The sequence below is a fragment of the Otolemur garnettii genome, unplaced genomic scaffold, assembly GCF_000181295.1.
Source record: "Otolemur garnettii isolate 467f Iridium unplaced genomic scaffold, OtoGar3 scaffold00015, whole genome shotgun sequence".
In the NCBI taxonomy this organism is placed as follows: Eukaryota; Metazoa; Chordata; class Mammalia; order Primates; family Galagidae; genus Otolemur; species Otolemur garnettii.
Window position 1 is genome coordinate 30,221,494 of NW_003852410.1, and position 27,957 is coordinate 30,249,450.

At 40.2% G+C, this 27,957-nt stretch overlaps 2 protein-coding genes across 2 annotated transcripts in view; one reads left to right on the forward strand and one right to left on the reverse strand.

Moving 5' to 3' along the window:
* Nucleotides 1-6,348: 6,348 nt before the first annotated feature.
* Nucleotides 6,349-11,113, reverse strand: PDE12 (phosphodiesterase 12). The gene is made up of 3 exons (XM_003785555.2): nt 9,756-11,113; nt 7,949-8,027; nt 6,349-7,768 (listed from the first exon to the last, which is right to left on the reverse strand). The coding sequence occupies exons 1-3, from the start codon at nt 11,061-11,063 to the stop codon at nt 7,326-7,328; spliced, it is 1,830 nt and encodes a 609-aa protein (XP_003785603.1). The 5' UTR covers nt 11,064-11,113; the 3' UTR covers nt 6,349-7,325.
* A 12,815-nt stretch (nt 11,114-23,928) lies between these two features.
* The window catches only part of DNAH12 (dynein axonemal heavy chain 12), a 62,465-nt gene continuing 58,436 nt past the window's right edge, over nt 23,929-27,957 (forward strand). The window contains exon 1 of the mRNA XM_012802549.1: nt 23,929-24,098. Coding sequence (XP_012658003.1) covers nt 23,929-24,098 — 170 coding nt within the window. The remainder of the gene's footprint in view (nt 24,099-27,957) is intronic.

The following is a 27,957-nucleotide window of genomic DNA, read 5'->3' on the forward strand; positions in this document are numbered from 1 at the left end:
GTTCGAATCCCCAGCCCGGACCCGCCAAACAACGACGGCTGCAACCAAAAAATAGCCAGGCGTTGTGGCGGGCGCCTGTGGTCCCAGCTACTTGGGAGGCGGAGGCAGGAGACTCGCTTGAGCCCAGGAGTTGGAGGTTGCTGTGAGCTGTAATGCCAAGGCACTCTGCGCAGGGGGACAGCTTGAGGCTCTGTCTCAAAAAAAAAAAAAGTGACTTCTGATTTGTCATTGAAAACAAGTGCTTCTACTTCCTGGCAGCAACTTTGGTGGAATGAAAACTAATAAGAGCAAATGGTTGGTATATCTGCAAGTAAATTATCTGAAGATCTGATAGAGAAAGTTAGTAAACAGCTCTTGAGTCTGATTACCTACTCAGAAGGTTCAATTCTGAGAATGTGTTTAGAAATAATCTACCAAGGTAGCGCCTGTACTCAGTGGGTAGGGCGCCGGCCACAAACACTGAGGCTAGTGGGTTTGAACCTGGTCAGGGCCAGCTAAAACCACAATGACAACTGCAACAACAACAATAGCCGAGTGTTGTGGCAGGTGCCCCTAGTCCCAGCTACTTAGGAGGCTGAGGCAAGACAATCGCTTAAGCCCAAGAGTTTGAGGTTGCTGTGAGCTGTGATGTCACAGCACTATACCCAGGGTAACAGCTTGAGAATTTGTCTCAAAAACAAAAAAAATTTAAAAAATAGAAATAATCTACCAGCAGTTCACTTTCCTAGGGACTGACAGAATTAGTGTTGGGAGGTTATAGGTACACCAGGAACTCTTCCTGAATAACATTTATTTATATAAGGAGCTTAGTTATTTTTAAGAAAATGTTAGCAATGAAATACATTTTTAATCCCATTAAAGTGATCTAATTTCACTATAAAGAGTACATTAATATAAAATTGGAATTAAGACTTGGCTCTTAAAATTAATATTTTAATATTTCTACTAGTATGTATGTTGTGACATTGTATTCAGGTACCAATACTGGAAGGGTACTTAGCTGCTTTTGTTTCTGTGTTACTTTTAGAAAGATATCCTTTGTGATTATTTCCACAAACCATATCAAATGGTTAAGTGGTTGAATTCTAATAACACACATTGGGAAAAAATGAATAGCAAAAGCAATTATTTGGTCTTATGCAAAGAATATTAAGGTAGCTGTACTAGTGGATACCTGCTAGTGTTAAAAGACAGGACGATGATTTCTACAATGTTCTACTGGTATGTATGCCTTCAATCTTACTGAGCATGTTTCTACTGGTATGTATGCCTTCATTCTTACTGAGCATGTAAATACTGTGTCTCTCCCTGCCTTCAGCAGGGGAGCTGGCTCAGGAACTCACCTGACTTTGGTTATAATGGTTTTGTTTTTTAGACTGGGTAGAGTGCCATTCAAGTAAAAGGGGTGTATTAAGGACAGACTGAGCAAGGCTAACTTGCAAAGGAATTAATTTTAACCATATTCTTACAGTTTTTAATGTCATATTGCTCAGTAACTTTTCAAAAATTTATTTTTAAAGCTTATATTGAATTTGGAGTTTTCTTTTCAAAATCTATGATGTTTTTAATAAGCAGAATTTTTTTATAATTATGCATCAAAACTTGGTAAGTTATACTCAGCTATCACTATTTCAGTTTCTCAGGAAGTATTATTTAGGTATTCTTGCTATCTGCTACTTTGTCTACCTAAATTGGCACTTAGAAGTGGTAGGTAAACCGGCTGGGTGCCCGTAGTTCAAGCAGCTAGGGCGCCAGCCACATACACCAGAGCTGGCAAGTTTGAATCCAGCCCGGGCCTGCCAAACAATGACAACTGCAACCAAGAAATAGCCAGGAGTTGTGGCGGGTGCCTGTAATCTCAACTACTTGGGAGGCTGAGGCAAGAGAATTGCTTAAGTCCAAAGAGTTTGAGGTTGCTGTGAGCTATGATGCCAAGGCACTCTACCCAGGGCAACAGCTTGAGATCTGTCCCTCCCCCCCAAAATGGTAGGTAAACAATGGTAATAAGCAAGTTTATTCTCTGAAAAAAATCATTGATGTAGAGCCATATTTTAAAAATTATCTGTTGTAGGCTTAGCCTTCTTACTCCTAATTTACACTCAAGGGCTTTGGTATTTTTATAGCGTTTTCTCCCAAAATATTTTTCAAAAGCAGCAATGAGATTGCACTTTCCAACTTAACAAGCTTGCAAAACGTAAGAAATTCCTAAAGATGGGCTCTTTGGAAAAAAACATAGGGAGTTGGATAATCCATTGTGAATAATGTAGTTCATGACTGAGACAATATTAATTAAACCAAACAACTTTAATCTTACAAATGCAAAGTATGGAATCCATTTGTACCCTTGCATTAATCTGAAATTAACAAGAACCGCATTAGTGGATACCATTTCACACTTACTAGGATAGCTATAATAATGGAAAATAAATTGGTGAGGATATAGAGAAATTAGAACCCTTGTATATAACTGAAGGAATGTAAAATGATACACCCATTGTGGAAAAGTTAGGCAGCTTCCCAAAAAGGTAAACAATTACCATATAACCTAGCATTCTACTGTTAGGTATATAATTCAAGGAACTGCAAACAGATGTTGAAACAAAAACTTTATATAAACATTCGTAGCAGCATGAGTCACAACAGCCAAAAAATGCCAACAAAACTGGAATTTCACTGCAGTGGAGTGTTATTAAGTCATAAAAAGAGATGAAGTACTGATACATATAACATGGATGAACCCTGAAATCCTGTGAAAGAAGCCAGACACTAAGGGTCATGTTTTATTATGATTCCATTTGTATCAAATACTTAAAAAAGTGAAATCTAAAGAGGCATATTGGTCACAGGTATATTTAAAGGCAGAAAGCAAACTAGCAGTTGCCAGGACTGGGGGACGAAGGGAATAGGGAATGACTGCCTAATAGGTACAGGGTATAGTAACGAGAACATTTTGAGACAATGAAATTGTTTTAGAACCAGATTACATTGTAAATGTACTAAATGCAATTGAATTACACACTTTAAAATGGTTACTCTTATGTGAATTCTAGCTCAATTTTAAAAATCACCCAAGTTAATACAACTTTATTATCTTCAATATTAAAGTGGGAACACAGAACTTGAATATTGTCCCCATCACTTAAAGCTCTTAAAATTGTTTTTTTCCTCAAAATGAATCTATTGACCAAATTATTAATCTTAAAATTTTCAAAGCATGTAAATATTTTTGAATTGTGTTGAGAAAATTAGTGTTAACCATATTTCAGAGGAAAGATTTTCCCTAGTGAGTTGCATATGGGTCTATCCTAATAATGCAGAATTTTTTGGAGACAGCATCTTTCTCTAATGCCCTAGATAGAGTGCCAACCTCCTCAAATTCTCGGGCTCAATCAATATTCCTGCCTTAGCCTTCTGAGTAGCTGGGACTACAGATGCCCACCATAACGCCCAGCTAATTTTTCTATTTTTGTTAGAGACAGGGTCTTGCTTTTTCTCAGGCTGGTCTGGAACTCCTGAGCTCAGGCAATCTACCCACCTCAGCCTCTCAAAGTGCTAGGATTACAGGAGGCAGAATTTTAACTTTCATTATATGTGAATCTTGGATTTATCCCAATGAAACTAATTTATAGTGAATTTATGCTTTTACTTCATAGCTACAGAATATGAGATTTAAAGATGCCAATTTCCACCAGAGAGATTTTACTACAGTAGTACTCTGACCTTTTTCTTATGCTCCTCAGAGATCTCTAAACTGAAACCAGTACATTCTGATGAGATCTTAGCAGTCTCAGAAAAATCTCCACCCAGTGAAATTCTTGGAAATTTTAAACAACCAGTTTTAGTATTCAGAATTTAAAAAGAATGCACATTACAATCAGAAATGATTTGCTAATGAATTATGAATTATCAGCACATACCTTTGCTATCTATAGTTGGCAACTGTGTAAGAGTTCATTTAACACAACATGTTCTGAAACATTTATAATCAATGTAAAATTAGGAACATTAATTCCTACAGCAAAAACTTGTGACATCATAAAATGTGGGCTATCATAAAAAATAACACCAAGTGTAGTGGCACACACCTATAATCCCAACATTTTAGAAAGCTGAGGTAGGAGGACAGGAGACCTTGTCTCCACCAGAAAAATAAAAAGTTCCTAGCCTTCCCATATTTTATTAAATGTACTAAAGGATCCAAATGTAATAAAAAATGAAATCATAAAGGTAGGTTTAAACACAAACATTTTGAATAACACTTTATTCTAACTCATGAGTATAAGGAAGTACTGGTATACTATACATACATTTTGTTAGTGTTCTCTACTTTTGGACTCCCATCATTCTAATATATCTGTATCCTGGAGATCTGGCCAGAATGTACTGTACTTCACAATAACATTCTCCATCCTAATACTCAGAAATAGTGTAATCTGACTATACTGTCTTGTCAGCAAAAATCAAATTTAAGGATTTGGACATGGAATCTTTTTTTTGGACAGAGCCTTACTTTGTCAGCCTTGATAGAGTGCCATGGCGTCATAGCTCCCAGCAACCTCAAACTCTTGGGCTCAAAAGATCCTCTTGCCTCAGTCTCCTGAGTAGCTAGGATTACAGGCACATGCCACATCTGGCTTTTTTTTTTTTTTTTTTTTGCAGTTTTTGGCCAGGGGTGGGTATGAACCCACCACCTGTGGCAAATTGGGCCCTACTCCTTTGAGCCATAGGCGCCGCCCATGTCTGGCTATTTTTTTTAGAGATGGGGTCTCGCTCTTGCTCAGCCTGGTCTCCAACCCATGAGCTCAAGCAATCTACCAATCTTGGCCTTCCAGAGTGCTGAGATTACAGGTGTAAGCTAAGAATATAGAATATTTGAAAAGTACTTAGTTTTATGACTAGAGCTTAATCTAGCTAGTCATAGTGCTAACATGGGCATGAGTAATTATCTCATATTACAATTTTTTCTTTCAAAATGTTTCTCAGTGTTTTGCTGGGAAACTTTCTTCTAAGTTGCTATAAGGGTGTTGTCAACACGTTTGTTTGGAAACAGAAAACAAATTATAAAAAGAAAATATATTCTGCAAAAAAACCTGGATTTTAGTCTTAATATTTAAAATGCTCTCAAAAATGTTATTTAGGAAGGCACAATTCAGTAGCATCAATTTTTTATTCAATTTTTTCTAAGCAAGATCCCAAGAAATGGCCACTTAAATTTTCCCTTCAAGTTATTTTAAGAACTTCGAGATTCTATGTTAACCAGTTTGATGAAAATATTTCAAATTGCATATGAAAACACTACACTGTACCCCATGTTTGCATTAATGTATACAGCTATCATTTAATAAAAAAAAGTTAAAAAAAAAGAACTTCAAGATTCAATCTGACATATAGGAAAAAACCCTTTCATTCTCAAACTTACTAAGAGTTAATACATTTGATAGTACAGAATATGAAAATACAGGGCAGCACCTGTGTCTCAGTGAGTGGGGTGCCAGCCCCATATACTGAAGGTAGCAGGTTCAAACCCAGCCCTGGCCAAACTGCAACAAAAAAAATAGCTGGGTGTTGTGGTGGGTGCCTGTAGTTCCAGCTACTCAGGAGGCTGAGGCAAGAGAATCGCCTAAGCCCAGGAGTTGGAGGTTGCTGTGAGCTGTGATGTCACAGCACTCTACTGAGGGCTATAGGTGAAACTCTGTCTCTATAAAAAAAAAAATAAAAAGAATATGAAAGTATAGACTACTGGTACTTCATCAAAAGAAGATAACTAGGGCAGTGCCTGTGGCTCAGTGCATAGGGCGCCAGCCCCATATACTGAGGGTGGTGGGTTCAAACCTGGCCCCGGCCAAACTGCAACAAAAAAATAGCCAGTGTTGTAGTGGGCGCCTATAGTCCCAGCTACTCAGGAGGCTGAGGTAAGAGAATCGCCTAAGTCCAGGAGTTGGAGGTTGCTGTGAGCTGTGTGATGCCACAGCACTCTACTGAGGGTAATAAAGTGAGACTCTGTTTCTAAAAAAAGAAAAAAAAAAAAGAAGATAACTATTAGGGTATTGGGTTCAGAGATTAAAGAATTTGAAATGAGAGCTTTCATGACTGGAGAAAATCACAGTTCTTGGGGTGGATGGGCTTTCAACAGCTGAGCTAGAAATTAAATGCAGAAATATCAATGTTAGTTTTCCTGAACATCAAAAAAGGAATAGCAAAAGAATTATAAATAATGTATAGTGATAAATGAGTTAGCAAACACTAATCACTACAACTACCTGTAATTTCTAATTTTAAAAAAAGTTTGATTTTATATTTAAATTCTTTTAAAATATGTATATAAATTATGTATATATATACACACACAATGTTGTCCTGTAACTCAAACTATAATGCTCAAGTCTATAAAGAATAGTTTATATCAGAGAAGCTCAAAAGTCCCACCAGTCCCCTTTTTTCATGTTTATAAAAATCAATTTTGAAAATATTTCTAGCACAGAAATGCTCAATTGTTCACCCAAAATTTCAAGCCTTATCTTTAGGTAGTTTCTCATAAAGTAATGTATTGTGCTCTAATATTTGGTCATATACCCCAGTGACTTATTTCATAGGCAAGACTAATTAATGACAATGGGATCAAGTTGAATGCTGCTACTCACTTTCAATACTAAATTGTGCTTGCATCCTAAAAATTAAAAGGACCTCCATTAAGAATAATATAAATTATGTCCATTTGTACGATACACTAAAACTAAAATCCTAAAAATTGGAGGATGAACATACCTTGTTAGTTGAAAAATGAAGGATAAGAAGCAATAACAAGTGACAGTATATTTTAATCTTTTGTTAAAGCTCTAAAACTGTAGTAAATTGCTAACCAAATTGAGGTAGAGGTAAACCCTAATGTTATTCCTTCCATGTGTTAGAAGTTAGGTCTCTCACCATAACTTACATGCATTTTCCACTAATTATATAAACATGATTCAATTTGGAATGTATGTTATGAAAGAAAAATATGATCATTCAAATGGTACTTAAAAAATACTTAATTACTAGCTAAAAAACACTTACAAAAATGTACACAATAATTCAATTTTCTTCTTGCTACTCATAAATACTTCCTCCAGGTGTAGGGGGGAAAAAAGCAAAGAGAAACTATGATGCAAACATTATGAACAGTTTCATAATGAAAACATCTGGAGCATAACTAGTAGGGTATGAACATTTTACCTTAGTGTCTAGTTTTCCTCTTTGAAAGTGACATAAGCTTTGATACACATTAAATTTTCTGCTAAGTAACTAACTTCCTTTTCAGGTCTAAACAACTTCCATTAAACACAAGTCTATTTCCATTTTAAATCACATACAAGTGCTATGTGATCAGAGGGATGGGAAACACTAGGTAAGGCCTGGTGGGTGGTAACTTCTTCGTGACTAGGTAATGGAATCACCTGCTCAACCTCTAAAGCATTTAAGTCAATGAAAATGTAATCTAGACATCCATGAAAGCCACCAACATAATTTGTGTAAGCAGGTTCACCACAAGCGCTTTTCAGTTTGAAGAAATGAGTAAGAGACATGTTGCATCTTTCTTCTTCCCCATTGGAAGACCAGTCTTCATGATCCTCTTGAATGCTTCCATTGATGACAAAATGATACATTCCTGTTGATGGCGTACTATTAAAGTCCCCACAAAATATAACTGGTATGCCAGGATACAGATCACACGAGACATGTCTAATGTGAGCCAAGGCTATTGCCATTTGAATGAGACGAATGTATCCACCTACAAATATAAAAAACAATGTAAGTACTTTTAAAAGTTGTCTGTAAGTAAAAAAAAAAAGAAAAGGAAAAATCCTCATCAACTACACTCTCTGGGTGACATTCAAGACATACTCGTGTAATACCAATTTAACAATCTTAAGTTACATTTAAGTCACTTGTGAAATTAAATAGAACATACCTTTTGGATGCCAGTAAAGATGGGTATTAGCAACACATATCTTTTTAGAAGAGTCCTTTGTAGACTGAAGAACTGAAACCTAAAAAAAGGGAAAGTGCCAGGAGTTCAGTTCGTGCCTGCCAATCTCCTGAATGTTTTTATATAAGACTATGTGATGAACTGACATTTTATTCCATTTCCTTCCTTTGATGAAGGCTGAAATTATGAAATTTTATTTAAGTTTTATAATCTATGAACAGAATTCACTGTTACATGTTTTAATAACAGTTCAACATATAAAGCCAGTACAAAATACATTTTTACATGACAAAATGAAGGTGGGAGACCCTTTTCAAGGAGGTTAGCATAGGTTTTGGAGTCAGGCGGATCTATGTTTCAATACCCACTTTACAATTTATAGCACTATCCTGGAGAGATACGATTCTAAACCTGTTTCATGTTGATAAAAAGAAGCAGTAATAGGCCAGGCATGGTGGCTCATGCAAATAATCCTGCAATTTTGGGAAGCCAACGTGGGAGGATTGCTTGAGGTCAGGAGTTTGAGGCCAGACTGGGCAACATAGCAAGACCCTATCTCTATAAAAAGTAGAAAAATTAGCCCGACATTGTGGCACACGTCTATAATCCCAGATACTTGAAAGGCTGAAGCAGGAGTATAGTTTGAGCCCAGGAGTTTGGGGCTGCAGTGAGCTAAATATCAACTATTATACTCTAGCCCAGTAATTTTCAACAGGTGTGCCAGAAAAGTTTTAAAAATCATTACTTTTGAAAGAAGTTCAAAACACAGTATACTCTTTTTCTTTTTCTTTTTTTTTAAAGACAGAGTCTCACTCTGTCACCCAGAGTTGAGTGCCACAGCATCATCATAGATCACAGGTACTTGTCACAATGCCCGGCTAATTTTTCTCTGTTTAGTAGAGATTGGGTCTCGCTCTTGCTCAAGCTGGTCTCAAACTTCTGACCTCCAGCAATCCACTGTCTTAGCCTCCTAGAGTGTTAGAATTACAGGTGTGAGGCACTGCCACTGGCCTTTTACTCTTTTTTTTTTTTTTGGGATCAGAAGTTTAACTATAGGTTCAAGTGTGCCATGAAATAAAAAAAGGTTGGAAAATACTGCTCTAGTCTATCTATTAAAAAAAAAAAAAAGGAATAGCAAGATTACCATGAAGATTAAATGACGCAACAATTAAAGAAAAATACTAGCTAAGATTTATGAAGCCCTTCATAAAATATAACAGGCTCTTAAATTTTAAAAACTTTAAAATGTGTCAGGATAGTGCATGGCAAGTAGTAAAGAATATTAGCCATTACTATTTTGGTATTTAACATGTGTTCCTCTCACTAGAGTGTAAGCATTATGAAAATCTCCATTTGTCTTGTTCAGGGCAACCTACAAGCTTGTGTGGTAGGAACACTAAGTGTTCAAAACATATATGCTGGCTGGGTGTGGTGACTCACGCCTGTATTTCTAGTACTCTAGGAGGCTGAGGAGAGTGGACTGCCCAAGTCCAGGAGTTCCAAATGAGCCTGAGCAAGAAAGAGCAAGACCCTGGTCTCTACTAAAAATAGAAAAACTAGCTGGGTGTTGTAGTAGGCACCTGTAGTTCCAGCTACTTGGGAGGCTGAGGCAAGAGGACTGCTTGAGCTCAAGAGTTCGTGGTTGCTGTGAGCTATGACTTCACATTCTACTCAGGGTGAAGAGTGAGATGCTATCTCAAAACAAAAAACGTATGTGCTGAATGAATGAAGACTAAACTTTTATGCTGAAGAAACTAGAGCAAATACCCAATCTGGGAGGCTATTTTACCTGAAGAACAGAAGATCTCTGCAGTACTCTCTCCTGCGCCCATGGGTACAAAACTAGTTTCTCCAGCAGTTCTTTGTGAAGGGGGTCGGATTCCAGGGCCTCATGGAAAGCAATGTCATGCTGGCTAAGGAGGGTGAATTTAGACTTTCGGTAGAAAGTAGCCAGGCCTTCGTGCTGCTTGATTCGAAAAACGCCTTCGAGCCCAAAGGCCTCGAGGGCCGGCGCCAAGCTGTCAGAAAACACAGAGCGGTCAACTTCCTGCAAACAGATGACGTCGGCATTGTAGCCCGTGAGTTCCTTCTGGATAAGGTTCTGGCGGTAGTCGACTTCCAGGGCATAGGGAGCACAGTATGGGTACAATACTGTACGCGAGAACTCAGTCTGAGCGTATGTGTCTGCCAGGATGTTGTAGGAGACGGTGCGGATAAGAGCGTCCTCTGCCACCTTCTTAGTATAGAGATGCCGGTGGTCAAAAGTGCAGGTGCCTGGTCCAGCCTCTACCGGACACACACTTTCTATCTCCCGGCTCGGCCCAAAGCGCTGCCCATTGCCTGGGGTGCAATGAAGCTTGAGCCGTAACCCGACATCAGCATTAGACGGGGTGTAGACGCGCTCGTCCACACCTATCTCCGTCCAAGTAGAAGAGGGCGTGGAGGGAGACAGTGACGAGGGGCCACCGACCTCAGGCTCCATCGCTCCCAATTTGGCTTCCTTGTACCAGCGGAAGAGGGAAACGGCGGGATCTCCAAATTCGAGGCTGAGCTTGGGGCACACCGGGAAGCCCGCCATGATGTAGCGCGGCAATTGGAGGTCGGTGAAGGCGGGTGGATTGCGCTCCACTTTGTACTTGACATCTCCTATCTGCAGCACTGCGCCATCCTGCCAAGCGTCCACGTTGAGCACGTCCTCAGCCACGGCTTCCTCCCGGTAGTATAGCTTCACCACGGGCTCGCAGGCTGCAGCCGACTCGGGCCCAGGCCCAGCACAGGCCGCACCGCCGCTCGAGTTGGACCGATTTTTCCTGCTCTTCTTGGCGGCCACCGCCTTAGCGTGGCCCTTGAGGGCGTTCGTAGCGATCCGGCTGAGGGCCCGACCCAGAGGCTCGCTCTGGTCGCGCTGCATGTTCTTGTGGCTGCCGTCGGCCAGCGCGAATGATAGGCTCAGCTTGGGCTCCGACGGCACACAGCGCACTACAGCGCGCTCCATCGCACCTGCCGCCGTCTCAGTCGCCTTGTCGGTTCGGCTGCGCTGCTCCACCGCTGTCCGGACTCCACGAAGCGCTGCGCGGGCACCTGAAATCCTCCACATGTACCCGGTGACCCAGCGGACGACAATAGCAGAGGCCGCCGGCTTTGGGATTCATTTATACTCAGCGACTTCCGGACAGAGAAGAGAGGGCGTGCGGGGCTTCCGCTGCGCACTTTCGCCACGCCCGCTTACCCGATCTTTCTGTAGCCATGCGCGTCTCTGATTCCTCGCAGATTAATTTTTATTTTCAAATTCGGTCAGGATGAGGAAGAAGTGAAGAAAATATAAAGGTGTCAGAGGGAAATACTGTTTTTGTCGAAAGTGCAGGCTAGGGGCGGGGCAGGGCGGGCGCACCAAAACGGAAGTGCTTGGGACGGTGTCACGGGGTTCCCTTCGTTGGAGAAGGCGGGCGTCTAACCTTAACTGCGGTGGGTTTTCTCTCGCCGCCGGGTTGAACTACGTCACAGTATTAGATTGCTTGCTTAACTCTGGGTGTGGAAGGCGTTCCTCATTTTCTCACCGCTGCATTGCCGACCTTGCTCGCCCTTTCCCGAGGTGTGGTGGGTTCCTGTCATTCTGGGTCAGCGACAGTTTACTGAGCTGACCCTTTATGGTAGTTAATAACGAACAATATGCAACATCAGTGACCATTGACTACGCTAAAAACGCTACAAATGCTGCTTTATTTAAGCTTCACAGTTAACTATCCGTGCCTGTAGACGTGAGATGTAAATTACCTGTCTGTTAAAGGTCACACAGATAGCTAGTAAATTGGCAGGAACAAACAACAGTGACAAGTTGCTGAAAACTGTTCATTTTATATAGGAGGGTTTCTTTTAAGTTGTCAAATTTAGTAAATACAAATAAAAATTATTTCTATTTCTTCTAAAGACCTTAAAGTATGAATAAACTTGAATGTGGACCTTATGAAGTCCGATGTGAGTCGAGGGAGAGTAGCAGGTACGAAAGATACTATCCAACAGATTTTTAGTGAAGTTCCGGATTTTTTCTTTTTAAAATTTCATTAATTTTATTAATATTTTTAAAGACTAGTCAAGTATAGTAGGGAGAAAGAGGGAAGATAGAACAGGTGGATTTTCTAAGTAAAAGGGCCCTTAGTGTGTAAAGATATAACTTTTAAAGTGATATAGGCTGGCACAGTGGCTCATGCCTGTAATCCTAGACTCTGGGAGGCTAAGGAGGGTGGATTTCACAGGACTCTTATCTCTACTAAAAATAGAAAAATTAGTAGGGCCTTGTGATAGTGCCTGTAGTCCCAACTATTCTGGAGGCTTGAGGCAATAGGATGACTTGAGCCCAAGAGTTTGAGGTTGCTGTGAGGTACAGTGATGCCATGGCACTCAACCCAGTGCAACAAAGTAAAATTGTCTGAAAAAAACAAAACAAACGGTAGGCCATTTAAAGAGGTGGGAAAAACTGGAGCAGGAATGTGGGAGAGAAAATCAAGTCTGTCTATACCAGGAGTATCCAACCTTTTTTTTTCCTCTGCTACACATTGGCAGAATAAGAATTGTTTGGACTACACATTAATTACACAAACACTAATGAAAGCTAATTAGCAAAAACATACTTTTTGTGATGTCTGACATCACAGATAGATAAAATAAGTCCTCAAAAAATCAGCATGCAGCCCATGGGCTACAGGTTGGACGCCCCTGGTCTACACCATATTAAATGTGAGATGGTTATTATTATATAACCAGGGGATTATCCCTCACATCCATAGGCAGATGGATACAAGTCTGAATAGGGGCAGACAACAGGTCTAAAGAGACCTGGTCTTAATATTCCAGGAGTCCAGGGGAAAATGTACTACTGGATACCTACGCACCATTTAAAATAAAAAGAATAAGCTATTAAATAAAATGTGTTCTATTCTCCCTTGAGAAGTTTACCTTCAAGATGACCCAGAAGGCCACATATGAATTTGGGATTCCTGTACTCCTTAGATTTCAGGGCCGTAAACTTTTTGGAAAATTTTATTCTAATAATTTTTTTTTCTTTTAAAGTGATATAGGCTGGCACAGTGGCTCATGCCTGTAATCCTAGACTCTGGGAGGCTAAGGAGGGTGGATTTCACAGGACCCTATCTCTACTAAAAATCCAAAAATAGCTGTTGTATAGTCAACCATTCTTTCTGCCTTGAGAAAGAATACATAGGCTGTGTCAGCACATTTTTTTGGCCACCTTGTCTTGTGGCTTACCTGTCAGAGGAGGGCCAGAGCAAGAACTGGAGGGCAGAAAATTCTTACCATGTAGGCTACTGGGTGAGATGTCTTAAGGAGAGTCAAGATGGAGAAGTCAGCCCACCAACATTTAAGTCAAGAAGAGGTAAAAGAGACAAAAGCATGTAGTTTCATGATAGAAAGCATTTTTTGTCTGTTTTGTTCACTGCTGAATCTCCATACAGGTAAGCCCTGACTTAAGATTTTTAGACTTTACTATAGTGTGAAAGTAATATGCATTCAGTACATACTATCCTTTTAGTACCTATGCAACCATTCTGTTTTTCACTTTCAGTACCTCATAAATTACATGAGGTATTTAACAGTTTATTATAAAGTAGATTTTGTGTTAGATGATTTTGCCCAATTGTAAGCTAATGTAAATGTTCTGAGCACATTTAAGATAGTCTAGGCTGGGCGGCACCTGTGGCTCAAAGGAGTGGGGTACCGGCCCCATATACTAGAGGTGGTGAGTTCAAATCCAGCCCCAGCCAAAAACTGCAAAAAAAAAAAAAATAGATAGTCTAGGCTAAGCTATGATGGTTTGTTGATTAGGTGTATTAAACATCTTTTTGACTTATGATATTTTCAGTTTACAATAGGTTTATTGGCACGTAAGCCCATGACGGTAAGTTCAGGAGTATCTATATTTAGAAAAGTCCTGGTATAAAATATGTATTTATTGGGGTTTGTTTTTTTTTTTGAGACAGAATCTCACTCTGTTTCCCTGAGTAGAGTGCCATGGTGTCCTAGGTAATAGCAACCCCATACTCTTCGACTTGAGCAATCCTCTTTCCTTAGCCTCCTGAGTTGCTGGGACACAGGCGCTTGCCATAACCCCCAGCTAGTTTTTCTATTATTGTAGTAGAGACAGGGTCTCACTTGTGCTCAGGCTGGTCTTGAACTCCTGAGCTTAAGCAATCCACATGCCACAGCCTCCTGGAGTGCTAGAATTACAGGTGAGGAATACATAGTTGTTGAATGAATGTCAGGAGACTGAAAAGAAAGAGTGAGCAGATGGGAAGTGTAGCTGCTCTGAAAGCCAAATGGAGAAAGTATTACAAGAAACAAGGAGTGATATTGTATTAAATGCTGTTGTAACAGTCTTTGAGCTTTGAAGCCTTTGTGCACAAAAAAATTCTGTGATTATCTGAAGAAGAAAAGTTTTTGTCAATTTAAGGAACAAATTGAGAAGTCAATAAATAATGTGTCCACTTCTCTTTTTCTACAACTAGGATGTTTATTAGGTGTCTAATAAGCCCTACCTTTTCCTTTTTCACCATGAGAAAGATAAACCTGGCTCAGTGCCTGTGGCTCAAGTGGCTAAGGTGCCAGCCACATACACCTAAGGTGGCAGGTTTGCATCCAGCCCGGCCTGCCAAACACCAATGACGGCTGCAACCAAAAAATAGCCGGGCATTGTGGTGGGCACCTGTGGTCCCAGCTACTTGGGAGGCGGAGGCAGGAGACTTGCTTGAGCCCAGGAGTTGGAGGTTGCTGTGAGCTGTGAAGCCATAGCACTCTACCCAGAGGGACAGCTTGAGGCTCTGTCTCAAAAAAAAAAAAAAAAAAAGAAAGAAAGATAAACCTTTTGAACTGTGTTCTAAAAGAGGTATGCCTGTGCAAGGATGACATGCAAATTTGTGAAGTATTCCATGTTTTATTTATTTGTTTATTTATTTGAGTCACAGTTGTGGCATCACAACTCACAGCAGCCTCCAACTCCTGGACATAAGTGATTCTCTTGCCTCATTCTCCCAAGTAGCTGGGACTACAGGCACCCGCAACAACACCTGGCTATTTTATGGTTGAGTTGTCATTGCTGTTTGGCAGGCCCAGGCTGGATTTGAACCCGCCATCTCTGGTGTATGTGGCTGGTGCCTTAGCTGCTTGAGCTACAGGCACCAAGCCAGAGGAAGGGAATTTTTAATACATCTTTCAGGGAGAGCTGGAAAAGCTGTCTGAAGTCTGTCTCTCCAACTAAGGTATATCATTTGCTTTTAAAGGGAGGGTCATGTGCCCCAATGGGAAAGGTACTAGGTTGTGTCTCACATGGGGCTACATGCATTGGGGGCAGGTTGTGGAGGACGGTGAATCTGAATGTCAGGGAGTCTACCCTAGAAACTTCACAACTTCAACTCCTTTGTCTTGTAGGAAATCCATCATTTCAGGTTAGTGTGGTGGCTCACTCCTACAATCCCAACACTCTGGGAGGGTAAGGCAGGAGGATCTCTTGAGGCCAAGAGTTTATCATTTCCAGGAAACAACTCAGAGAATCAAGTTGTTAAGGAAAAGGATTATCCATTCTGGGAGGCTGAGGCAAGGGACAATTTTTTTTTTTTTTTTGAGACAGAGTCTCACTGTGCTGCCTTGGTAGAGTGCTGTGGCATCACAGCTCACAGCAACTTCAAACTCTTGGGCTTAAGCGATTCCCTTGCCTCAGCCTCCCGATTAGCTGGGACTACCAGCACCCACCACAATGCCTAGCTATTTTTTTGTTGCAGTTGTTTAACTGGCCCGGGCCGGGTTAAAACCTGCCACCCTCAGTGTATGTGGCTGGCACCATAACCACTGTGGGTGCTGAGCCACGGATGATCATTTGACATCAGGAGTTTGAGACCAGCCTGAGCAACAGTGAAAGCCCATCTCTATCAAAAATAGAAAAAACTAGCCAAGTGTAGTGGTGTCTGTAGTCCCAGCTACTCAGGAGGTAGGCAGAAGTATCACTTGAGTCTAGGAGTTTGAGGTTGCAGTGAGCTGTGATGATGCAACAGAGTGAGACTCTGTCTCTTAAAAAAAAAGAAGAAGAAGAAGAATTACAGAAGCTCATGGAGCTAGTTACAAGAGTATTCAGAATTTTTTTCCTTCCTTAGGTGAGTTAGTTAAAATATAATAATGATTTACCCATGTAGCCCTAGACAATGTACATATCAACAGTATCCTTTTCAATGGTTGAGGGAGAGGGGTGGACAGGACTAGAAATTTGAAATAACTTCAAAGTCCATCCTTTTTAAAAAATAAAACATGGAGGCTCGGCACCCATACCTCAGTGGTTAGGGCGCTGGTACATACATACAGGCCGGAGGGTTTGAACCTCGTCCAGGCCTGCTAAACAACAATGACAACTGCAACAAAAAATAGCCAGGCATTGTGAGCACCTATAGTCCTAGCTACTTGGGAGGCTGAGGTAAGAGAATTGCTTAAGCCCAAAAGTTTGAGGTTGATGTGAGCTGTGATGCCACAGCACTCTACCCAGGGTGACAGCTTGAGGCTCTGTCTCAAAAAAATTCCCTTCTTCCTTGGCAATCCTCCTTATCTTAATAGTTGGATTTTTGTGTGGTGAGTAACTGGACCTACACAGAAATCCCTTTGTGTGAATTGTGGAAGGTCTGTGTACCACTATAGATCTTCTGTAGGTCTGTGCCTTATAAACTACAATTCATAAAGACCTGTATTAGCAAATATGAATTTTGAAATGGTATTTATTTTTCTTGGTACTGGCAGAAGAACATAGAACCTAGATATAAAACCATCCATATATATATACATACATACATATATATATATACATATATATATATATATTTTTTTTTTTTGAGACAGAGTCTCACTGTGTTGCCCTCGGTAGAGTGCCATGGTGTCACCCAGCTCACAGCAACCTCCAACTCTTGGGCTTAAGCGAGTCTCTTGTCTCAGCCTCCCAAGTAGCTGGGACTATAGGTACCTGCCACAGTGCCCGACTATTTTTTTGTTGTAGTTGTCATTGCTGTTTAGCTGTCCTGGGCTGGGCTCAAATCCACCAGCCTGGGTGTATGTGGCCAGCTCCCTACTCACTGAGCTATGGGCACTGCTAAAACCATCCTCATATTGCCATCTGATCTTCGATGATGCAGATGAAAACATAACACTGGGGAAAAGAATTCCTGTTCAATGAATGGTATTGGGAGAATTGGATGGCCACATATAGAAAGCTGAAACAGGATCCATCCCTCTCACCACTCTCAAAAATTTTTGATGAATGACAGATTTAAACCTAAGGCATGAAACTATAAGAATGCTAGAAGAAAATGTTGGATAAACTCTTACAGACATCAGCCTAGGCAAAGAATTAATGAAGAAGACACTACAAGCAATCACAGCAAAAATAGAAATAAATGGGACCTGATCAAATTAAAAACCTGCACAGCCAAGAAAACAGTAGAGCAAATAGACAACCTACAGAATGGGGGAATATATTCACAAGCTATACATCTGATGGGGGCTGATAATCACAAGGAACTCAAGCAAATCAGCAAGAAAAAAATCAAGGAACCTCATTAAAAAGTGGGCAAAAGACACGAACAGAAACTTCTTATAAGAAAAAGTGTGCACCACACTGTACCCCAGAAGTGCATTAATGTACATAGTTACCATTCAATAAAAAAAAAGAAAAGAAAAGAAAATAGACCTGGCTCAGCCACATACACCTGAGCTAGTGGGTTCGAATCCAGCCCGGGCCCACCAAACAACAATGACGGCTGCAACCAAAAAAAAATAGCCAGGCATTGTGGTGGATGCCTGTGGTCCCAGCTACTTGGGAGGCTGAGGCAGGAGACTTGCTTGAGCCCAGGAGTTGGAGTTTGCTGTGAGCTGTGATGTCTCAGCACTCTACCCAGGGGGACAGCTTGAGGCTCTGTCTCAAAAAAAAAAAAAGAAAGAAGAAAGACCAACAAAGATGAAAAAATGCTCAACATCTCTAAACATCAGGAAAATGCAAATCATAGCCACAGTGAGATATCGCTTAACTCCGGTGAGGATAGCTTTTATCAGAAAGTCCCAAAAGAACAAATGTTGGTGTGGATGCAGAGAGGTAGGAACGCTTGTACACTGTGGTGGACTACAAACTAGTACAACCTCCCATTAATTTAATTATTTTCAGAAGTTCAAAGCACAATATGTATATCGTTTTTCTAACTCTTTTTTGATCAACATAAGTATGCCATGGAAGTGTAACTATAGGTTCAAGTGGGCTGTGAGTTAAAAAAGATTGAAAAGCACTGCTCTGTGGAAAGTAGCATGGAGATATCTCAAAGAACTAAAAGTAGATCCATCTTTTAATCCAGCAATCCCACTACTAGGTATTTACTCAAGGAAAAAAAAGACACATGCACTTGAATGTTTATTGTAGCATAATTCACGATTGCCATGATGTAGATACAACACAAGTGCCAATCAATACGTGAGTGGATTAATAAAATATGGTATATATATACCATGCACTGCTACCTACTCAGCTGGTTAAAAAAATGGTGAACTGATACCTCTTGTATTAAGCTGGGTGAAACAGGAGCCTATTCTTCTAAGTGAAGTATCACAAGAATGGAAAAACAAACATCACATGTACTCACTATTAAACTGGAACTAATTGAGTAATACTTGTGTGCACATATAATAATAACACTCATCAGAATTCAAGCAGGTGGGAGGGGGAAGGCGGGGATGATTAAATTCACACCTAACAAGTACAGTGCACACTGTCTGGGCAGACTTAATGACTTTGAGTCAAATGGTACAAAAGTAATTTATGTAACCAAAACATTTGTAGCCCCATAATATTCTGAAATTTAAAAAATAAAAAAAAACTAAAAAAATAAATGGTATTTATTTTTCTTACACCCACCTTTTTCCGCCAAGCAACTTCACCAAATTTAATCTTAAATCTATTTAATGAAAGATCAAAGCTTTCCTTTGGGCAAATGGATCTAATTTAACCCAATGGCAGAGTCTTTAACCCAATGGTTTTGCATGCTTTAAAGTGTCTCACTTCCTTCTTTTAGGTTTCTTTTGGATATTTTTTGAAAAGAGATAAATATACCCAAACTGGAAAAAAAAAAAAGGTATCCTTCCTACCCCTGGCAGATTATCTGAAAAAGGACTTGTATCCAGAATATATCCAAATGACAAAAAGTTAAATAATCCAAATTTAAAATGGACAAAGGTGTGAACAAACATTTTAACAAAAGAGTCTTATTGGGTCAGTTGTGTAATCCCAGCATTTTAGGAACCAAGGCAGGACGCTTTCTTGAGGTCAGGAGTTTGAGACCAGCTTGGGCAATATAGCCAGACCCTGTCTCTAAAAAACAGAAATAAAATTAGCTGGTTGTAATGGGACATGGCTCTAGTCCCAGCTACTTGGGAGGCTGAGGCAAGAGGATCACATGAGCCCAAGAGTTTGAGGTTACAGTGAGCTATTAATCAGGCCACTGCACTCTAACCTGAGTAATAGAGGGAAAACTTGTCTCTTAAAAAAAGGAGGCTGGGGCAGCACCTGTGGCTCAAAGAAGTAGGCTGCTGGCCCCATATATTGGAGGTGGTGGGTTCAAACCCCAGCCCCAGCCAAAAACTGCAAAAGAAAAAAGAAAAAGGAGGCCAGGTGCAGTGGCTCACACCTATAATCCTAGCACTCTGGGAGGCCAACGTAGGTGGATCCCTTGAGCTCAGGAGTTTGAAACCAGTCTGAGCAAGAGTAAGGCCTTATCTCTATTAAAAACAGAAAAACTAGCCAGGTGTTGTGGTGGGCACTTGTAATCCCAGCTACTCAGGAGGCTGAGGCAATAGGATCGCTTGAGCCCAAGAGTTTGAGGTTGCTGTGAGCTATGATGCCATCACAGTCTACCCAGGGCAACCAAGTTGAGATTCTATTTCAAAAAAACAAAAATTGCTGACTTGTATATTTAAAAATGATGAATTTTGATTACATCAAAGTGAAAAGCTTCTGCACAGCAAAAGAAACAGTCAACAAAGTGAAGCGACAACCCACCAAATGGGAGAAAATATTTGCAAACTACCCATCTGACAAGAGAGTAATAACCAGAATATATCTGTATAAGGAACTCAGACAGCTCAACAGGAAAAAATAATCTGATTAAAAATGGTTACAAGATGTGAATAGATATTTCTCAAAAGAAGACATACAAATGTCCAATACATATATGAAAAATGCTCAATACTACTAATAACCAGAGAAATACAAATTAAAATCATAATGAGATATTATCTCACCTCAGTTAAAATGACTTTTATTCAAAAGACAGGCAATAACAAATACTAGCAAGGATGTGGAGAAAGGGGAACCCTGGCATGCTGTTGTGGGAATATAAATTAGTACAGCCACTATGGAGAACAGTGTGGAGGCTCTTCAAAAAACTAACAATAGAGGGTGGTGCCTGTAGCTCAGTGGGTAGGGCTCCAGCCCCATATACTGAGGGTGGCGGTTCAAATCCAGCCCCAGTCAAACTGCAACAAAAAGTGGCTGGACATTGTGGCAGGTGCCTATGGTCCCAGCTACTCGGGAGGCTAAGGCAAGAGAATTGCCTAAGCCCAAGAGTTGGAGGTTGCTGTGAGCTGTGATGCCACAGCTCTAATGAGGACAATAAAGTGAGACTCTGTCTCTTAACCCCCCCCCCAAAAAAAACCCCACTGAAAATAGAACTACCATATAATTCTCACTGCTGGGTATATATTCTAAAGAAAGGAAATCAATATATTAAAAAGATATCTATACTTCTGTGTGTATTGTGACACTATTCATTATGGAATCAACGTAAATGTCCATCAGTAGATGATGGATAAAGAAAATACAGTACATACGATGGAATATTATTCAGCACTGGAATAATAATATGGAATTATTATGGGTGGGTGCAGTGGCTTATGCCTGTAATCCTAGCACTATGGGAGACCAAGGCAGGTGGATTGCCTGAGCTCACAAGTTCAAGACCAGCCTGAGCCAGAGCGAGACCTTGTCACTAAAAAAAGGGCATACTTTGTATCAATAAGGGAAGCAGAACTAGTAAGAGATTATGTGTATATATATATTTTTGATAAGTTTCATGAAATATATATGTCCATGTATATTTCATGAAACGTGTGTATGCATTTATTATATGCATTTATTATAAGGATTTGGCTTAAGCAGTTGTGGAGGCTCATGAAACAACTGTAAGGTCTGCCAGGCTATATGTGTCAGGGAAGATCCAGAGAGGGGAGAGCAATTATAGACCCAGCTTCTATTTGGAGTCTAACTCAGGGCATGCCTAAACCTTTTTAAAAGGATTTCCACTGACTGAGTCAGGCCCATTCGGGACAGTCTTCCTAGATTGATGTCAGTTAGGTTTAGATTATATCTGCAAAATCTCTTTATAGAAGCACTAGATTAGTATTTGCATAACTGGGAGAACATAAGTGTATCAAACAAAAGATTGCTGCCTTCTCTTTAGTTTTTGTAGTTTAGCCTAACCAAATTTACATTTAAAAAAACCCATCATATATTGATGTATTTTGTCTTCTACAGAAAGACAGTTGGCTTTTACAACTACCAGGAAGTTTTATTTATTTCACTTAAATGACATTTTGAGAGCACCTACTGTGTGCCAGATACAATAGTGGCTGTACTCTCTTTTTAATTTTTGTAGAGATGGGGGGTGGGGGGGAGTCTTGCTGTGTTTTCCAGGCTAGTCTTGAACTCCTGGTCTCAAGCAGTCCTCCCACCTTGGCCTCCCAAAGTGCTGGGATTACAGGCATTAGCCACTGTGCCTGGCCTGTACTCTCATTAAAACAAAATTCTTTCCATGGTGACTGGCATGTAAAGAATTTACTGACACTCAAACATTTGTTGAATGAATATTTTGTTAATACACCAGTAGGATTTATTCAAACATCGCCCTTCCCGATTTTACTTAAGCACATAGTATTCATATAGGCTAATATCATTTAGCTTCAATATGCGGCTTAGCAGCTTCAAATAGCAAAATTGCACATTTCTGTCTTCCTGCATACTCACAAAGTTCACACACCTTAATCTGTTCGATTTTGCCAAGGATTTCCTGAAGGTACTGTATAAACAAATAGCAAATGTAGAAACAAGATGTATTGATGATTAGTTACAATATTTACAGTAAGTCACTAGGGGACCCTTGAAGATTTGATTTTTTTCTGAGAGTTTTCTCCTTAGTCTTTTTTCCAATGGTTCCAAGTTTCCAGGCTTGCAGATTTCCTGATTTCCTAGTCTCCTTTCCAGAGAAGGCAGTTAGATAAAAAAATCTCACCCACATTCCATTTACTGGAGTAATGAATTATTGTGAGAGGTAATCCTAATGTGTAGCAACTCCCCAACTACCACCTCTCCGGGCAACCTTCATCAAGCCTTCCAGCTGGGACCCACAACAGTTGCCCTGGCAACTTTGTTTCTACCGGGTAGCTGACCGTCCTTCTCCAGCTGCTCACTTGGGAGCCAGGGGCAGTTCAGAAGGTTTCACCCCTCTTTATCCTTTCTTCCCCCAGAGAAGGAGCTCTGAATGTTTCACTCTCTGCCTGACCAGGAAGTAGTGAGAAACAATAATACAGGTACTTGTTCTTTACTTTTCTGTCTCCTTCCCAAGGCAGGTATCTCAATTTGGGTGTCGATAGAAATACTCTCTTTTAAGTCAGAAATCTCCAAATCCTGTAGGAATTCCCAGCAAATGTAGTTGCTAACATAGTTAATTTGTAGAGCTCTTTCTTTCTTTCTTTCTTTCTTTCTTTCTTTCTTTCTTTCTTTCTTTCTTTCTTTCTTTCTTTCTTTTCTTGTAGAGACAGAGTCTCACTTTATCACCCTCGGTAGAGTGCCATGGCGTCACACAGCTCACAGCAACCTCCAACTCCTGGGCTTAGGCGATTCTCTTGCCTCAGCCTCCAGAGGAGCTGGGACTACAGGTGCCTGCCACAACGCACAGCTATTTTTTGTTGTAGTTTGGCTGGGGCCGGGTTTGAACCTGCCACCCTCAGTAAATGGGGCCGTAACCCTATCCACTGAGCCACAGGCACTGCCCTTGTAGAGCATTTTCATGACATTTTTAGATTTGCTGTGTATAGATGCCCACTTTTGCTTGATCATAGCATCACTTTCTAGGAAAGTAGCAAGGCTAAGATATGATGTTGATGTTTAAGAGTATTAATGATGTTAAGTATCAACTTTTAGGGGAAGGATTTTGTTGCTGTGTCGTTTGCATCTAGGGAGAAATTTGAACTTAGAATTTTAGAGCTGTATAATGATATTTAGAGAGCATCTAATTTGGTTCTTAATTTCATCCATTAGGGAAATAGAAGCCCTAAAGTGGAGTGACTGGCTCATTTCTTTATAGCAAGTGAGTTGTAGAGCTCTCACAGGATTTCCCGCTCACTTACCTCAACTGCCATTCTTTAGACTAAGGACATCCTTGGGAGGAAGGTCTAAAAGAGTTTATAGAATTTTATTTTATTTTTTTTAAATTAATTAATTAATTTTTTTTTATTGAATAGTAACTGTGTACATTAATGCACTTCTGGGGTAAAGTGTGGGGTTTTCACAAACGATCCGAAACACTTCCATCAATCTGGTTAACATAGCCTTCACGTAATTCTCTTAGTTATTGTGTTAAAACATTCATATTCTACTCATAGAAAGATTCACTTGTACTCTTGTAAGATGAACCACAGAAGTGAACCCTCAAATCCCCCTCCCTCTACCCATTCCTCCCTCCCTCCCCCTTTCCCCTATCCTTAAGTTGTTATTAGGTTATAGCTTAGAATTTTATTTTTGGTGTTGTTATGTAAGATACGTTATGAATATATTGAGGCTTGCTTTTACAATAATGGCTTTATGAACTGTTTAGGTGACCAAGATGTCAAATCCAGACAAAGCTGCCATCGCAGCACAAAAGGAGGCTCTGAACTTGAAGTTACCTCGCATTGTGCGTCCCCCAGAAAACATAGGTGTTGGAACACCAGTACAAAGTAAATTGCTAACCTACAGAAGATCCAAGGAGCAGCAGAAGAAAATTAATCAGTTAGTGTAAGTGGCATATTAGTAAATAATTCTTGTTTAGAATTGCAGTGAAGTGATTAGTGTTCATATACCCGTAAATAAGTTTTAGCTATGTAGATTGTTCATGAGCAAAATACTGTCTTCAAGCTTAACCCAAAAAACAATTGAAAAGTAATGATAATGATAGCAAATATTATATACTGCTCACTCTGTCAGTCATGGTTCTTATCAGTTTACCTGTACTTATCAGAACAACCCTATGAGGTAGGTATTATACATTTATTTATTTATTTATTTATTTATTTTGAGACAGTTTCACTCCGTCACCCTGAGTAGAGTGCTGTGCCATCACAGCTCACAGCAACTTCAAACTCTTGGGTTCCAGAGATCCTCTTGCACTGGGTGCAGTGTCTCATGCTTGTAACCCTAGCAGTCTGGGAGGCCAAGGCAGGTTGATTGCTTGAGCTCAGGAGTTCAAGACCAGCCTGATGAAGAGTGAGACCCTGTCTCTTACTCAGGCTGTACTCGAACTCCTGAGCTCAGGCAGTTGACCATTCTGGCCTGTACTATACTTTTAAAAACATGTTTCAGGCTCAGCGCCTGTGGCTCAAGTGGCTAAGGCGCCAGCCACATACACCTAAGGTGGCGGGTTCAAATCCAGCCCGGGCCCACCAAACAATAATGATGGCTGCAACCAAAAAATAGCCAGGCATTGTGGCGGGCGCCTGTGGTCCCAGCTACTTGGGAGGCGGAAGCAAGAGAATCGCTTAAGCCCAGGAGTTGGAGGTTGCTGTGAGCTGTGATGCCATGGCACTCTACCCAGGGGGACAGCTTGAGGCTCTGTCTCAAAAAAATAAATAAATAAAATAAAAACATGTTTCATAGAAAACTAAAGGAAAGTACTGTTATTATCTCTATTTTTTAGATGAATAAAGTGAGATACAGAGAACTTAAGGTACTTGCTCGATATCACACAGCTGGAGTTTGGACCCATTTGGTCTGGTCCAAAGTTCAAATACTTTAAGCCTCACACTATTGCTTCTCTCAATATACTGGGTAGACATAAATTCATGTGCAGTTTAACCCTGTGTTATAATTTTACTGGTCCCTAAAAGTAAAACTAAGTAATTGGGCCTCTACAAATAGCATTGTGGGCTATGCATGGTGGCTCATGCCTGTAATCCCAGCCTGAGCAAAAGTGAGATCCTATCTCTTAAAAAAAATAGCTGGATGTTGTGATGGGCACCTGTATTCCCAGTTACTTGGGAGGCTGAGGCAAGAGAATTGCTTAAGCCCAGGAGTTTGAGGTTGCTGTGAGCTATGATGTCACAGCACTCTACCAAGGGTGACAAAGTGAGACTTTGTCAAAAAACAAAAACAAAACAAAACCAAAAAAATAACAACAACAAAACAAATAGTATTGTATTTGAATGAATACTTAATAAAATATCTTAAAAATACTTGTATTTAAATTTTTTCTATACTAAAGAGAACACATAACTCAACATTCCTCTCTCCTTTCTCCCTGCCATTTGTTTAGTAGAAACTAAAACTAATTTAGGTATCAGCTATGAAAGGCTATGATAAGGGTAGTTCAGTTCCTTTGGACTCTTACTGAGACTTTCTCAGGCAACTGACTCTCCTGGGCTCTGGGAATAAATAATAATAATAAGATGGTTCCATGCCAGTAGCTCAGTGGTTAGGGTGCTGGCCACATACACCAGGGCTGGCAGGTTTAAACCTGGCCCAGGCCTGCTAAACAACAATGACAACTGCAACAAAAAAATAGCCAGGTGTTGTGGTGGGTGTGTAGTCCCAGCTACTTGGGAGGCTGAGTTTTAGGTTGCTGTGACGCCATGGAAGGTGACATAGTATTGCTAATTTCACATTACTTACAATTAAACAGGTCTATTAATCATATAACTTCTTTATATTGACATTTTTATTAGTCTATCAATCATTTACTCACATTTAAGTCTAAATTTATTAATATAAGAGATGTACTGATAGAGATCCTTTATGCCCTTTATTCTTTTTTTTTCTAAGCTCCAGCTCTTGGGTTTAGGCGATTCTTTTGCCTCAGCTTCCCAAGTAGCCGGGACTACAGGCACCTGCCACAATGCCTGGCTATTTTTTGTTGCAGTTTGGCTGGGGCTGGGTTTGAACCCGCCACCCTCAGTAAATGGGGCCGGTGCCCTACTCACAGAGCACAGGCACCATCCTACACCCTTTATTCTTAAGATTTGGTGTTTCTTTTCTTTCTTTCTTTCTTTTTTTTTTTTTTTTTGAGACAGAATCTCTTTTTGTCACCCTTGGTAGATTGCTGTAGTATCATAGCTCACAGAAACCTTAAACTCTGGGCTCAAGTGATTCTTTTGTTTCAGTCTCCCAAGTAACTGGGACTATAGGTGCCTGCCATAACACCTGGCTCATTTTTTAGAGATGGGGTCTTACTCTAGCTTAGGCTGGTCTCGAACTTGTGAGCTCAAGCAATCCAGCTGCTTTGGCATCCCAGAGTGCTGGGATTACAGGTGTGAGCTACCATTCCTGGCCTGAGCACATTAGCTTATGACTACAATCCCAGTGCTTTGGGAAGCCAAGGCAGGAAGAACATGGGAAGACCCTATCTCTACAAAAAAAAAAAATATTAGTTGGGCATGATGGCACATACCTGTAGTCCTAGCTACTTGGGAGCTTGAACCAGAAAAGATTGCTTGGGACTCAAAGTTGGAGACTGTGATCATGCCACTGTCTCAAAAAACATTTTAAAAAAATAAGAATAATAGATAATTTCCATAGAACTCCCTTCTCTACTGTCTAAGTCTACTGAAACATTGAGCAATCTTTTCTGGTTCAACCTGAAATGCCTCTGTCATTTTAATAAACATGAGAAAAGCACTCTAGCAAAGGGGATAGCAAATGGGAAAGCCCTGTAATATGAATTCTTTTAGTGCATTCTGGGACTTAATAAAGCCCAATGTCACTCTAGTATAATGAACCTAAGGAATAGTGTCAGGTGAAGATGGAGAAGAAAGTGGGAAATGATTGTATCAGGCCTTGTAGGCCATGATAAGAAATGATTTTTATTTTAAGTGCAGTGGAAGCTGTTGAAGTCTTTTAAATAGGAAGTGACGTGAAATCTGACTTATATTTAAAAGATATCACCGTGGTTGTTAAGAATAGACTAAGGTAGCATTTTGATTAATACCTCACATTATAATTGTGAAACAGTCATTACATATAGGCCTGATGTAATGGGATTTTCCTTTCTGGAAGAATGACCATGTAATTCCCACATTCAGCACAAAGTTTTTTTTTTGTTTGTTTGTTTTTTGCACAGTTTTTGGCCGGGACTGGGTTTGAACCTGCCACCTCCGGCATATGGGGCCAGCGCTCTACTCCTTTGAGCCACAGGTGCTACCCTGAACACAAAGTTTTATGAAACCTGGATCATTGTATGATGCCTGATGTCAAAATCCTTTTGTGCATTTTTGTTTTCAGTGTTTGGAGTTTGTTTTCCCTTCTTAGTACTCACAATAAGATGATTCTTTTATGACATAAAATTAGGTCAAAGTAGGAGCTACAAAAAAAAAAAAAGAATGGACTGAGGTAGAGGGAAAGAAGGTAAGAGTAGAGGGAAACAAAGAGATTAGATGTGATGCTGTTATGGTAGCATAGGTGAAAACTGATTGTGGTTTAGTTAAGGCTGGAGACAGTGGAGTGGGGAAGACGTAGATTTACAAAAGATATGTTTTGGAGCCAGAGTCAATAGAACTTGCTATTAGATTGGCTTTGGTAGCTAGGTGGATAGTAGTCTCATTTATAAAGAATTTGAAGTCCAGAGATGGGATAAAAAGGAATGGTTGTTTTTTGGAGTTGAAATGCC

What these genes read in the sequence shown, in the direction of transcription:
- PDE12 (XM_003785555.2), bottom strand. Translation starts at nt 11,063, where the DNA reads ATGTGGAGGATTTCAGGTGCCCGCGCAGCGCTTCGTGGAGTCCGGACA. An exon ending in AGAGATCTTCTGTTCTTCAG is followed by an intron (nt 8,028 to 9,755) that starts GTAAAATAGCCT and finishes CCCTTTTTTTAG; the next exon opens with GTTTCAGTTCTTCAGTCTAC. An exon ending in TCTTTACTGGCATCCAAAAG is followed by an intron (nt 7,769 to 7,948) that starts GTATGTTCTATT and finishes TTATATTTGTAG; the next exon opens with GTGGATACATTCGTCTCATT.